This window comes from Protopterus annectens, chromosome 8.part0 (assembly GCF_019279795.1).
Source record: "Protopterus annectens isolate FY-2018-M chromosome 8.part0, PAN1.0, whole genome shotgun sequence".
NCBI classification, from domain to species: Eukaryota; Metazoa; Chordata; order Ceratodontiformes; family Protopteridae; genus Protopterus; species Protopterus annectens.
Window position 1 is genome coordinate 1,760,931,090 of NC_056741.1, and position 15,888 is coordinate 1,760,946,977.

Consider the following 15,888-nt stretch of genomic DNA (forward strand, 5'->3'; position numbering starts at 1 on the left):
TGCGCCGTTATACAAAGACATTATTTAAGAAAAGTAAGTATTTTTTTGTCTTAAATAATGTCATTGTATAATATCATAACCGACTCTGTGGTTGTGGTATATTGAAATTTACCCACGGTTGGCTTTATTTAATCACTTGGGCTTCGCCCTAATAATTAAACCACGCCAACCATGGGTAAATCTTCAGTATACCACACCAACATATTCGGTTATTGCTATACTATAGAATGTGTAACTGTGGCAATAAAGACAATCCTGGAACATATAACAATTGTTGGAGTGTATAGATCACCAAAGCATACCTCTCAACTGTACAGATTTTTGTAGAATGTCCAGGTTTTTGCCTCAAATATTTTGTCTGTGCCTAACAAATCTGCATTTTTTTGGCAAATCGCGTAGAATTTTAGTCACTAAATAATGACCAAATAATAACGTATATTTGAGTTTCAGACTTCATGTCCTTCAGAAAATGCATGCTAACACAAATCCTGTTATTCTAGTAGCTTTCTAAGTTGATAAGAGCAATATTTAAAATCTGTACCTGTTTCTGGGCCTTTGTCCATATTTCTTGCATTAAGAGGTTGAGAGGTATGCATCAAAGTCAAGTGCAGATGACCTAGAGGAATTCCTACATTTCTTGCATTAAACACAGGAGGGAAAAATAATATTAGCCGGGGACTTAAATTTACGAGAAATAGACAGGAATAATATTGATTAAACAATGTTAGCAAGGAAATTATTCACAATGTCTATTCAGGAACAACAATTGCTTCAGATTGTAAAAAAACTACCAGGGAACAGAACATACTAGGCATTGTTTGTGTTCCTAAAGAAATTACTGTTACTTCAAGTCAATTTTTACTACATTGATTTGCAGTAATCACGGAGTTTGTTGCTAGATAATTTTGCCAAACTGAAATCTAAACCAATGTAGAGAAGGTTAATAACAGATTATATGGAAGCAAAATGGTTGCTATGTAAAACTAACTGGAGTGAGGTGTTCAGTGGAAAAACTGCATATGGAATGTGGAAAGTTTTGAAAGAGAAATTGTTTGAGTGCAAAATATAAAAAAAATGTTTAACATCAGGATCTAGGCATACAACATCAGGAGGATATATTTCCATAAGAATAAGATGTCTGATTAAGGTGAGAGACAAAAAATATAAGCAATGGAAGAGAGAACCAGCTATGACTTTGAAAACTGAAATAAACAAGCCAGACAAACAGATTAAGCATAGTGTGATACAAGATGAAGAAAATTTGTATAAAGATATTGAGTATAATCAGAAACCTTTTTATAGATACATAAGATGTGGTAGGAGTAAAGACACACAAATTGATAAACTGTGTACAGATTCTAACATTTATTCTCAGACACAACAGATTATAGATATATTTGCAAAATCTTATGCAAAACAGTTTGGCTCCACAAAAGGGGTGATAAGTTGTCCTAGTGAAATCCAGGTTACCCCAGATACTGGAATCAAATTAGATTATATTACAAAAGAACTGAGCAAACTGGATCCAAACAAAGCACAGGGAGGAGACAAAATTAGTAACAATGACCTGAGAACACTTTATTAGAAGTCCAATGTGCTATTCTTTACGCCACAGAGCAACACCGTAATCGATAGGATTCGAAACTATGCAGGAAAACCCCAGCGGATTTCAAGTCTATTGCCTTAACCACTCTACTATGATTACCACACTTCAGCAAGTACTTACAGTGCTATTATGGATATTATTCACTAGGTCATATAAATATGGAGAGATTCCTCAAGATTGGAGACATGCACTTATTAAACCTGTCTTTAAGGGAAAGAGGGGTCATACAGGCCTTTAAGTCTACTTTCATATTGTGAAGCAATAATGGAGAAGGTAATATTGGATACGTTATTGTCAGAACTGGAGAGGATAGGATTTAAAATCATTCATCAGCATGCATATGTTGAAAACAGATCTATTACCACCTATAACATGATTTTCTATAACAATATAATAGCTATGAATGAAAAATTGTGTTGTGATATAATTTATATAATTTATATAGATTTAACTTCAACATTTGACAGGGTCATACACAAAACATTGATCAATAAATTAGTACAACTAGGTATTGATATACACTTGATAAGATGGATAGCTGCATGGCTTACAAATAGGACATGGCAAGTATCGTACAGCAATTGGAGAGGTAAAATCCTTGGTTACGGTCAGGGTGTCCCACAGGGCACTGCTCTAGGCCTTTACATGTTTAGACTGTATCTTTATGACCTAACTTTTTCATCTGAGGTGTTCTGCAGTCTATATGCGGACAACCTAAAATTGGGTAAACTGATTACATATGGTACAGACAAGGGATATCTGCAAAAGAACTTGACCAAATTGACCATTTGGGCACAGGAGAATAATATGCTGATAGATACAGCGAAAACTAAGCATGTGAGATTTGGGAGACATAAATTGAAAGGTGAATATTTAATATAGCACACAGTGATTGAAACTGTAGACTCAATTAGCAACCTAGGTATATGAGTTTTTCCAATCATATCAACCAATTGGTTAATGATAGTATTGAACTATATGTTGTATAAAAAGATTTATAAAGTCTAGGAAATCAAAAATAATGAAGTCATTGTTTGTTAGTTACGTCAGACCCAAACTTGAGTATGGAATAACAATATGGAAACCCTACATGAGAATAAGCATAAGTAAACTGGAACGAGCACAGTGAATATATCCCAAGGGTATCCATGGATGTGAAAATTTAAGTTACTATGAAAGACTAAAATATGTGAACTTGTACAGTGTCTCTTACAGATATCTAAGAGGAGATCTTATTCAGGTATAAGGGGCATTTAGAGACAACTACCTCTGGGAATGTTTGGAGTTATCAAAAAGTACTAGAGAATAATCAGACAACCTATGTGGAAGACTCTATAGGAATGAAAAGTGTACTAATTGGTTCTCTGACAGAGTAGCTGATGCATGGAAAAGACTACCAAATTACAGCAAGTACTAGTTCAGGTATTTTTAAGAACATCCTGGACACTTATTATGGGAACAAATATTTTGGTACATTGGCAAGCTAGAAGGACATTAATGCCCATGCTTGGAATATTTGTATGTGTGTATGTATGTATATAAGCTTACACAAACCATTTCTGACACCTTCTGCACAGGTTTGAAGCACTACCATCAGTTTTGCATTATTTCACAGATTTTAATCTGCACTGGTTATTAATCATAACTACTGCAGATTTTTTTGTTACCTTCTGACCATCATGCATCACCACCCATCCCCCAGTGATAGAGCATCACACAACCATCATGCACTTTGTTATTGTGTTTTTCACTTTAAGGTTTAATGCCTCCCCCTGGTGGCTGATGTGAGTAACTGCATCATATCTTAAATACACTCACTCCATGGTGCGTGTGTGTGTGTGTGTGTGTGTGTGTGTGCTCTTACGCACATGGTCCTGACAGCTGAATGCAACTGATTGGGATCATCAAGACCCTATTTCCCAGTCTTCAAGCCATTTTGAACATTCATGCCTCCTCTTGCATTGCAACAAGTGACCAACCAGAGCCATCATCTCCTTCACCCTAGGATGGGCAAACCAGTATAATTCACTTAATCCCATCTTCCTCTGCTAGGCTTTTCTGGAGTCCAAGCAGCTGCTGAGTATCATCTCATCCTGATCATAATCACGGCTTTTCCCTTTATGCTACAGAGTCTAGTAACAAGGTAGGTTGCTATAGGCTGATCAAAGTCCACTTTTATGAACACTGGATAGTGATTGTCTAAATGCATTTCTAAGCAAGAGCCATAATCTTCTCACAGCATTTCATTCAGAAAGCTAAATATTCCTGGAATTAATGCAAATATGGACTAGAATAATACCAGCAGTGTCAATTGCACCTTATAAGTTGAAGTGCTAACAATTAAAATAAGATATGACATCCAAACTCCATGACTGTGTTTTGCCATTTTATGCATGTTTCTTTAAATGAGTCAGTTGTCACCTCATAGACTTGTCAGCTTTTTTTATTTTAATGCAGGTGAAGTTCTGGTCCTCCACGTTTTGTACATTGGTGTATGACATTCTGTCTTATCCATGTTTTTATTCATTCCCACAGTTTCTGTCCAGAATACCCATATTCTTCTGCTATCAGCTCTGTGTTCTCTCTTTTTTTCCTACTAAGACATCTCTTTGTTCCTCTGTCATGGTGTTTTTGAAGTACAACAGAAGACATCTTAGTGCCTGTATATAGCATTGTACACACCTTAGTATACTGCTAGTCTTGTAACTACAAGACTAGCAGCATACTAAGGTGTGTACAATGCTATTTGTTGGAGTACAGTTATATTATGACCACACTGTAAATACAGGGATATAATTCTAGCCTTGTCTGTGGGGAAAGGTGATAAAAACCCATCCATATGAGGATGCGTCAGGACTTTGCTCTCCCAGAAGAACTACAGGTCTTTGTTTTTGATTGATGCAACTTTTTGATTAGTCTGTAAATAACTGATAATATGTTCTCAGAAAATCAAAAAGTCTTCTTTGTTGTCAGACCATTTCTACAATAGCAATAAGAATAAAAAAAAATTCTCTTCACTAATTATATATTGGATAATTTTAAAAAGTTAATAAACAAAAATCATATGACAAAAAGCTTAATATCTTTAATATTTCCCATAGCATACATGAAGACATGTCTGGACTCTTTCAACGTATCTAAAGTAAAAGTAATGGAAGAAAATGCCTTAGTTTTCTGGCACCAGTTTCTCTGCAATAATAATATCCACGAACCATGTTCTCTTATGGCCAGGTATAACATAAAGCATAACAACTGGTTGAACATACAAATATTTAGATTATACATGGTTAATAAATTCAAAATATGTCATATCACCAACACAGCACCTTTACCTAAAATACTCTCTCTTCTTTGTGAAATAAACATTTTGCATGTTAATAATATTCTATCATTGTCAAGCATATATAAATCTTTAAGAACCAATGTGCAAATCCCAGAGGACTCCTTATGGAATTTCACAGACCGAATAAACAAATCCATTTTTTTCAGATAGTGATAAAGAATTAGTACTTAAATCGATTAGTAGCACAATGTCATCCCCTTCTTAAAAAATATTCACTTAGAAATACATCCATAGGAGCTTTATCACCCCATATAAGATGAACTTGATATCAAAAAATAATCTTAATAAATGTTGGAGATGTGAGGAAATACTTGGTGCAGACTGGGTACACATGCTCTTACATGGAAAATAGTAACCCCATTCTTGATAGAGTTCAGAAATTTCATAAAAGCATCGTGGTCAGACAAGTGTGAAGTATCTGACTCATTATTACTGTTCAATGCACCGATACCAACACATTTCCCCAAAATACAGGTGCACCGTCTTTGGTCCTTGCTTGTGCAACTTATTTCAGAAAGAACTACTAAGATAACACATAAGAAATTCACTTGGTTGAAGCTTGAAAAACTACTAGATAAAATATAATCACAACAATTACATTACATCTGTTATGGACATTGTAAATAGTCATTGTTCCATGTTATGATGTTTTTAGGACATATATTGTGTATATTTATATATCGTATTTCTTGTATTTATTTCATGAAAATCAGTAAAAATGGTTAAAAAAAAGAACTGACAAGGAGTTATCTGCCAGTTTATCTTATCTTTTGATGCATTTACTTAAAACCTTTATACAGTTTCAGATTTGAGCAGAAATGAAAATGTACCATCAAATATAACTCACACATTTCAATTCTACAAAACAGTAGAGTTAGAACTTGGACATTTTTGGTTTCTGTTAGGAAGCAGAATATAATCTATAGCAAATTATATTACAAAAAGTTAAGACTTAAATTAAAAAATAGCAAAAACATATAGTTGTGTTTGAAATGACCCAACTCTAATTTCTATTTCCTTATGGCTTAACTGCTCCTTCTGTATTTTAATCCCACTCTGAAGGGATATGGGGAATGTACTATCCCAAACATGGGTGTGATGTTTGGTGCTGTGGATTTTTCAGGCCAGAAGAGTTCATACTTATTCAGTAAAGATGTAAAAAAGAGGAAGATCGCCATCCGGGCTAAATTATCACCTAAACAAATCCTTGGACCTTTAGTAAAAGAAAAAAACATGCTAAGGTTAAAAAGCACATCACACATAAGATTGTTTATTTAAACTTCAGCAGTTGAGTAATCACATATATCACAATGACCCCCAACCAGCAATTCATTCAACAAAATATAGAATATTTGCAGGTATGCAAAAAAAAATTTTTGTTTTTATTTTTTATGCTGAAGTTTCGAACTTTCAAAACTTTGATGCTATGGTCTCGATCATATGAAGTTCGAAAGTTCGAGGTTCCAAATAGAAACATACACACACAGGCACATGTGTGTTTTCATTTATTTGTGCATTCATTTACTTAGCTTATATCTTTACGAACAACTTAAGTATATAGAGACATACACATTTGTATTTTTTTACACCTTTAACCATCTCTTTTCTTATCTTTGTGTAGCACTGACAATTTATGCCACGGGTTTGTCTTAGGTAATGAGTTTTATTATACAAGGAATTAGAAATCAGTGTTCTGTTCAAACAGTTAAAGGCTATTAAATCCAGGGTGCAAGTTTCATGAAGAAATAAAAATAAAGTTTGTGCATAGTTTCTACTATAGTCTAATTATCTTATATTTAAGAAAATTGCTGCCTACTACTGTCCCTAAATCTGCTGCAGACTACAGAAAGCATGCCAGCCCATTACAGAATAACTTCTACCCCTCTAATACATCATCAGAAGGTGGGTCTACATGGCAAGGAATTAAACAGTTGCTCAGCATACAGTAAACAGAAACACCAGTTTGTTACACTTAATAACTATAAGTGAGTCATATGTTCCATCTCTCTGGAAAAAAGTACACCATTCCTCTTCATACGGGGGGGGGAAACTCCATTGAAATAACATACTGCAGACCAATTGCAATCTTGTTCCCTCTTTCCAAGATCTTAGAAAAAAATTTATTCATAAACAACTTTTACAATACTTATTCCAAAAAATCTATTATCCATTACCCAACACAGCTTTCACCTAGATCATAGCATAGCTACTGCCCTTGTTCCCTTTTTGGACTATATCATTAATGCCAGAAATAACAGTTTTGTTTCACCTCACTAAAGCTTTCAGTGCCCTTGTTCCCTTTTTGGACTACATCATTAATGCCAGAAATAACAATTTTGTTTCACCTCACTAAAGCTTTCAGTGCCCTTGTTCCCTTTTTGGACTACATCATTAATGCCAGAAATAACAACAATTTTGTTTCACCTCATTAAAGCTTTCAGTGCCCTTGTTCCCTTTTTGGACTACATCATTAATGCCAGAAATAACAACAATTTTGTTTCACCTCACTAAAGCTTTCAGTGCTCTTGTTCCCTTTTTTGACTACATCATTAATGCCAGAAATAACAATTTTGTTTCACCTCACTAAAGCTTTCAGTGCACTACTCTCAAAATGTCTGCTTTAGGCTTTTCCAGTACAACAGTCACTTGATTTTCTAGCTACCTATATAGACAGCTGCAATTAGTTAAATGGCTCTTACAGGTGTCCCACAAGGCTCCGTACTTGGCCCTCTCCTTTTTAACATATTTAGAAATGATCTATATACATCCGCCCAACAAGCTACACTTCTACAGTATGCAGATGACTCCACTGTCATTTGCTAATCCAATAGTCCTTCTCAGTTGCACTCTATCACTCAGCAGGCTTTCAATTCTACTGAAAACTGGCTCAGCGACTTTCAGCTTTTCCTAACTCCAAATAAAACAAAACTACTCTTTTTTCTCCCCGAATCCTAAACACACACAGAAGACACCTTCAAAATATTGTCTCTCAACAATTCTGAAATTGAAGTTGTGCCTCACGGAAAGTTACTTGATGTCATAGTCGATGATCAACTGAAATTTGATTTTCATTTTCAAAAGTGCATAAAAACAGCACACCAAGAACTGGGCAAGCTCTGTAGATCAAAAAGCATCCTTGCCAACTCAGTTACTCTAGCCAATACATCCCTCCTTCCTTCACTACTATATGCCTCACCCATTTTTACCAACATTCGGATCTATCTAAGATCAAAACTTGAGGTTTGCTATCACAAAATAGCTAGATTTGCAGCCAGTTGGTCATACAACTCCCATCACTTCTCTACCCTTGGTTATTTATTTAAACTGGCTTGAGTTAATTCACTACCCCAAGTTCATCCAACTCCTCCTTGATCGTAAAATGGTATACAAATCCTCATCCTGCCCAGCAACCAGCATAATTTTTAACCATTGCTTCCCTAATCTCCCTCTTTGCTCATCTGAGAAACACCTTCTTGAAAGCCATAAAACAAAAAAATCTATCAGTCACTGCCTATATTCCTATTCAGTTGCTAAGGTCTGGAACAGTATTCCTACAGATAGTAGAGCAATGCCATGTAGTCACATATTTAAACAATCTCTAAAGAGATTTCTCCTTAACTCCTGGCTCTGTACATGTCTTGTACCAGGCTGACACTACCCATTACTCCTTCCTTCTCTTACTTTCTCTCCCCTCTTTCAGTCTTCTTTCTCTTTCCCTTGCTCTTCTTTTTCCCCTTTCCTTTCATCCCTTCTCATATTAGCCAAAGCATCAGTTACTTCTCCAATAGATCCCTACTTTAACTCCATTTCCAAATCTCCCCCAACTGCAAAATCTCTTTTCTTTCTCTTTGTCTTTTGCTCATATTTAAAATGCGTAATATCTTTTCAATTGGTTATCACTATTGACTGCACTTTACTAAGTGTTCAATATCTTATGATTGTTTAATATTTACTGTGTGATTTTTCTGATCTGACTTTATTTATCCTGTATGTCGATTCTACTATTTATTATTATACTTCATGTGATAATATTATGTAGTTTGCTAATCGAACTATGTATGTTGAAGCTTTTCTTCCCAGACCTTTGCTGAAAACAGGATTCATGCCCATTCGGACTTCCTGGTAAACAAATGCCAAATAAATAAAATAAAAGCTATACATTTTACACTAAGAAAGCCCACTTTACAAGATGATGGTATAATTATAACAAAAAGAAATGGTAAGAAATAGTCTTTGCACGTGATCTTTAAGGACATAACAGTGTTTTAGCTATATGACTTCTAAATGCCCACAGCTATTAATTTTTTTTATTTTAAATTCTTTATGGATACATGCAGGCAATTAAAGTCAAACTCCACTAGTTGTAGACATGCACTGTTTTGGACTTTGTGACCTTGTCCATACAGTGTAAGAGAATTGCTTGCCTATACTTTAGAAACACATGGCTTTAAACCCAGCCGATGCATACCTCTCAACTGCCCAGATTTTCACTGAATGTCCACATTTTTTGCCTCATATTTTTGGTCTGTTCCTCATAAAATTTGAGGTTTGTTGCAAATTCACTAATGAATGAAGTCAGTAAATAATGACATATATTTGAGTTTCAGACATGATATCCTACAGAAAATATATTCTACCACAAATCCTGCTATTCTAGCAACTTTCTAAGTTTGTAAGAGCAATATTTAAAATCTGTCCTTATTTTTGTGCCTTTTCCCCCCATTATTTTAGGCTTTGTCCCGATTTTTGTGCTATGAAGATGAGAGGTATGAGCCAATACAGTAGGTATCAAGCAGGCATGAAAATCAGTGTGATAATATTTCTGCTAGTAAGGGTCTCTAGGTTAGTTCGAGTTGACAAAGAAGTGCAGAATGTTTTAATGAAATTTAAAAAGAGGTTTTCTAATAGAGGCTGCTCCATGGAAGTTGCTAACAGATGAAGCAAGTAGGTCAGTGTGGGGAAACACAATCCGCATGCACAGTATCAGTGACTAATAACGGAAAGGCTGCAAATGTGGCTTAGAAACAGAGCACCATTTTTTATAGAAAAATCCACAGCAGAGGCACTAAGCCACCTATGAGGTTATTTGTAACAGCTGGCATATTTTCAATGCTTAAAGGAGCTAATATCTATTGTTAGAGAAACTCTAGGATCTGTGCAGAATATGTATGTAATTTAAAATGGGTGTTGAGAAAAATAAAATAAGAAGGATTTCATTAATATTAGAACTTGAGGAATATTTTCTTAAGGACTGTGCCCACTGTATGTTAGTAAAAGTGATGCTTTTACTCACCCAGTAACGGTAAGAACATTTATTGCTCTAAGCTATTTTCTAATTCTAACACCTCATGCTTATAATATGTAGGGTATATTCCAATAGTAATGGTATAGAAAACTATGAACTGTGATACCTTTTATACTGCAAAAACTTGTAGAAAGATAAGACTGAATTTATGATCACTGTTATGTCATTGATCAGGTAAATGTGGACAATGCTTTACATAAACGCATTGTAAACAAGATGATGCCATTTATTTTTGTTCCACAAGTTTGTATATTTTTATTCCATTCATTCAGTGAGATGATTTAGGAAATTACTTTTCTGCTAAAGAATTTAATAGTACCTTGAGTTGCATTTTGCTACTGCTCCAGTAATTAGTGATGCTATTAGGAAAAAAAAAAGTATCTGGTCAGATTGCTCAGTCTGAAGAAATGTCATTATACACAAAAGTGTTCACTGATTTTACTTTGACATGGCGATAAGAGTTATATAAGTTCACTGATTGTTTCTTCACAGGTTCATAGGTAAGTGCAAGGCTAGCAGGCCTTGTGGGTCATTTTAAGCCTACTCAATTTCCCTTTTAGTTCTGAAAATAACCTATCCCATTTGGGTATAGATTGGGCTCTCACCCATCCCATGGTCGACAATTATGTATTACCCCTAACGAGAATAATTGAGAGCATACCATAGATAACCTGAAGGGACACATGCATGAGATAAGGCATTTAGGAACTGCTACTGTTCATTAGTAGTACAGGGAGCAGTCTTGGGGTAAATTTTTGTTCCCATCCATTGATCTAGGTTGTGCTTGAAAACTGACAGGGAAGAATTTATTTTATGTAGATAAAGGAGTCTCTTCCACAACAGCAGTATCCTGTGTGAGATTTACCTGTCCCTCAAAACCATTCTGTTGATGTTGCACAGAGGTTTCTGATGCTATTTGACTGATGTGCAATAAATCTAGTAGTAATGAGTCAGAGGATGCATTGTATGCTAGCCACAGGTCACTTGTAAGCAGTCGGTAGGATACAGAGTATAGTGACAGGGTTTTGAGTCTGTACATGTAGGATATGTTCTTTAGGTATTGTATCCTTCTAGTAAAGTGGCTTTGTGGGTATTCCAGTTGTTGCATGTGTCCAGACAGATACATGCCAAATGGGGCATTCATTCAATGATTCGCCTAATGAGGACAATGACATCTAGACACAATACCTTTTGTTTATAAGCTATGCAATATAAAAGGACTTTCTTACAGCAATAGACAGATGTTGGTCAAAAGTTAGGTCACTGTCCACATAAGTTCTCAAATCCTGAACAACCTTCATTTCCTTGATGCTAACACTATTGGTTTGAATTTGTCTGTAGTGCCAACAGATGGATTATTGGCAAGAGTATCTTTGGTTTGAATTTGGCTGTAGCACCAGCAGATGGAGGCTTGGAGAGAGTATTTTACTGTGCCCTTTCCTAATTCAGACATTCTCATTATAAAAGTGTAAAATTGGAGCCTAAGTTCAGCAGGGTTCCATTGACCCTGAAGTGAGTATCCTCATCTGATGTTCACTATCCCCATCAGGGGACTGTCATCTGCTCTGAGGAGGTTGATTGCCTGTACGGTCCTCTCCACTTTAAGTTTCTTGGACTTAGTTTGAGCCTCTCTTTGTCAGGGAGTCTACTAGTTTGATTATTCCCATCCCTAGTCTTTTGATTGTCTTTTCCTGTGATCTTGATCTGATGTGTGACTTCTTCTTATTCTTCCAGTGTAGGAGTCTTCCTTTCTCATAAGCTTCTGGCCTCATTCTGGTGGATGGGAATCTTTGACCAGTCTTCCCAAGGACTGATCTACCAAGTTGGAAAATTTGGTTGGGTGATTATATCCACTACTGAGCAATGATTCCCCCTCTTCCTACTGGCCAGCACAGCTGTGGGGATTTGATTACTTATTTTAGCTGATTCATACCTTGTGTTTCTTTAGGGACATTATTGAATTGTCCTAGATCTCTTGGGACCGCAACTCAGGTTAAAATATGTGATCTGATGTAGTTAGTATTAAATTTGTTTTGTTGCTGTCCTGCCAAGTACTCAGCAACTATTATTGCATGAATGTATGTATGGCCATAATAGTACTGTCATCTACATATGCTGCTATACTCAACCCCTTTGTTTCATTTTGTGTATATTTGTTTAAAATGAGTATTATATTTTGTTTCGTGCTAGTCTGATGTTGTTTTGGATCTCTAGGTTTGTATTATATTCTTTGTTTTTATATAGGGTAGTGTTTACTATGCAGTGAATATAATACAGTGTACTTGTTGCTGGGGTGAGAAATATTGCACTTGTAGTAAATGTTGCATTTTGATATAGTTATGATTTTTTTTGTGTAACAGTAGTAGTTCTGACTGTTGATAATGGAATAAATGTATTAAACGTTTTGTTGGAACAGACAAAGTATACTTCAATTTCAGTGTTAAAGTTCCTGTAACCAAATACTGTGCAAGTAAATTAAGGTAAACAAAGACAACAGAAATGTGTTAGCATCTATAGGTTATAACATAAGAACATTATAAAATAATAGCATTAAGTAAAGCAAGTAAAACAATGAAAACCCAAATAAAGGTCAGAAGAAGAACCTTCAAGCACACCATTTGCTTAGTATGTGACTCTGACCAAATAATTTTAATGAGACAGTGCTTAGGGGCAATTTGAGAAATTAGGCTATTTGTTCATCAATGATTTCCTCGACTATGTTCCTTGTAACTACCTAAGAAGCTATGAACTAGATAATGGACAAATAATATGAATAAGCTACCAAATGCTATCTCAAAGTGGCAAGTCTTTAATTCCCATTTAAAAAGAGCAATGGTAGGGGAACCCTTAAGCCAGGCAGGTAATAAGTTCCATAATAAGGATCTTGGTAGCTAAAAGCCCAAAAACCAGAGGACTCCAAATGGTATGACAACATTGTTAATAGTTCCTGGAAAGCAGAGGACATGGGTCTGGTTACCATATACCAAGATAGCAGCCCTAATAGTATTGGACTGAGGTCATGTAGGGATAAGGAAACTAAAACAGCCTTATAGATGATGAGCTGCTTAACAGTCAGTCAGTACAGACTACTTAAACCAGTATAATATGTTGCAACTTAGAAACCCCAGTAAGTTACTGGGCTACAGAGTTCTACATCAGTTATAACCATGCAGGCTTTGTATCAGGTAGCTCTTGGTATAGAATACTACAGAAGATAAGAAAAAGATAAGAGAAAAAAGCCATCTTCATGACATAGGAGAATAAAGCCCAAATATTGCAATGGACCTGAGTTCAACTAGACGTTCAAGTGCTGCAGGAGTAGGCTGAGGAGAATGGGAGTGAGGAGACATGGATAGTTTGCCCATCCTGGGCAGACGTGGCTCTAGTTCACCACACAGGTGACACCTAATAGCCCCATTAGGTATTCACCTAGTGGACTTCCAAGCTAGCAAGCCTGAACTACTTATAGTGCATTCATACTAAAGAGCCAAGGGGAAACTGGCATATGGAAGCTTACTTCCTTTTGGAAGGTAGCAATTGTGGGCTCAGAAGACCCACAGAAGGAGGGTGTGGTACTATAAAAAAGAAAGGTTTGGCTATCCTCTCCAGACCACAAGCTGATTCACTCCCCACAGCCTGACTCTCATGGGGGACCAGATGCTTTATGGGGTTTCCCAGGCAGGAATAAATGGGCCATAGTGCTCTTGCATTGTCCAGAACTCCACACTTCCTGTTCTTCTAGAATGAATGTATGAGGTTAAATGACTGATTGGGCAAGGTCCTGAGGAGAGCACAAACTTACAAAAAAAGATAGGAGAAGACAAGTAAATGTATCACAATAGGGAGCTCAGAGGAAGCCATAAGGTGTTTGATCAGATGATATTCCTAAGGTGGAAAACAGGTGACATGATGACAACTGAAATTTGGTCCTTGAGCATCAGCCTTTCACCAGTGATCACCAAGAGGACATGCACCTTTGGAGCAAAGGACAGCTTGTCTCACTGTAAGTCACAACAGAGGACAAGAACAGTATAATAGAATTGCTAACAGTACAATGAACTACCATAGCCACTCTGCTGGATGTGTTAAGCTTAAGCCAACTCCTAACCTTCCAGTCACAGATGCATTCCAAGTCATGTGCCAAATGATTGATAGCAGACATAGACTACTGAACGAACAAGAGGTAAAGCTGGGTATCATCAGCATAACAATTATAGTGTAAACCTGTTTAATAAATAACATCCTAGAGTGGCAAGAAGATAAATGTTTTAAAGAAATGGGCCCATGATCTACAGAGTGGGGGACAATTAATTCAATCCAGATACCACCTTCTAGATGCATACTGAAGAAATATATGAAAAAATCTGGTAAGGAAGGTGTGAATTCAACAGCAGGAACTCGGACATTATTATTCCTTAAGGTATAGTAATTGAGATAGGCTGGATAGAGATTATTTTTCTCAGGAGCATGCAGATTGAATTGAAAGTTTTGTGGCACATCCAATAACTATTTCAGGTCATGCACCCATAAAAGCTAAATAAAAAGGAGAGGATGGTGCTTTCCCACCTACCTGTTTAAAAGAAAGGAATTTAAGGCATGGGTATTAGTAATGATTTGAAAGTTATTAGGGAAGATAAAAATGTCTTCAGAAGGGATAGTTAGGGAAGTGGATAAAATGATTATGGACTTTAGAATCATAGCAGAAATATGAAAGGTATATGAGAAACAAGTAAATGGACTTATTTACATGTGTTGACTAAGTATGCAGGGCAGCACATTGGTGCAACAAATAGTGTTGTCACCTTACAGCAAGGGGGTTTTCTGGTTTGATTCTCAGCTAGAGTGCCTTCTGTGTGGATGCTGTATGTTCTCCCTGTATTCATGTGTGTTTTTTCCAAGTGCCACACTTTCCTCCTACATTCTAAATACACAGTGTCATGTTTTCTGTTTGTAATTTGATTTATATTTAAAGCCATAGCAAATATTGGATTGGACAGTCAAATTGGCCATTTGTGTGTGTGTGTGTGTGTGCAACTGGCATAGAACAACAACCATGGCAGGAATAGCAACCCAATGGTTTGCACACTGGCAATATATGATTGTCACTGTTGAAGTGACACCCTGACCCCATATGAAAAAAATTGGAAAAATGGGAAAAGTGGTTGTGGATGGATGGACAATGGTTAAAGAATTGCTGAACTGGTTAAAGTATTACTGAAGGGGGAAAATCGCACAAAAAGAAAATTAACAATTGCCGAGTACTAAAGGAAAAATAAATAAAAGATTGGATAATATACTGCTGTTAAAGAAGTAATTCTGAATAACTCCAGAGCACAAAAACATTTAACTCATTAACTTAGGCAACAGAAAGTAGAAATGGTCATTGACAAATAGGGAGCCTATGATAAAAAATAACCAGAGATCTTACAAAGGTATTAGAGATATTTCAAAAAAACTATGAGCAGTTGTATAAATTACAGAATTGGGGGAATTAAGAAAAGGCACAAATAAAACTGTTTATAAAAGACTTCATTTTGTCAAGTATAGGCACTGGAAGGAGATGCACAATCTAAAAATGACAAGTTTATTAAATTCCACAAAACACACGAAACACTAAAACACAAATGCTTTAAC

The 15,888-nt window shown here is 36.0% G+C and overlaps 1 protein-coding gene across 1 annotated transcript in view; it reads right to left on the minus strand.

Annotated features, from left to right (window-relative positions):
* Window positions 1-5,047: 5,047 nt before the first annotated feature.
* LOC122809623 (vitamin D 25-hydroxylase-like) overlaps window positions 5,048-15,888 on the minus strand; it is a 357,935-nt gene continuing 347,094 nt past the window's right edge. The window contains exon 5 of the mRNA XM_044081255.1: window positions 5,048-6,162. Coding sequence (XP_043937190.1) covers window positions 5,975-6,162 — 188 coding nt within the window. The 3' untranslated portion in view covers window positions 5,048-5,974. The remainder of the gene's footprint in view (window positions 6,163-15,888) is intronic.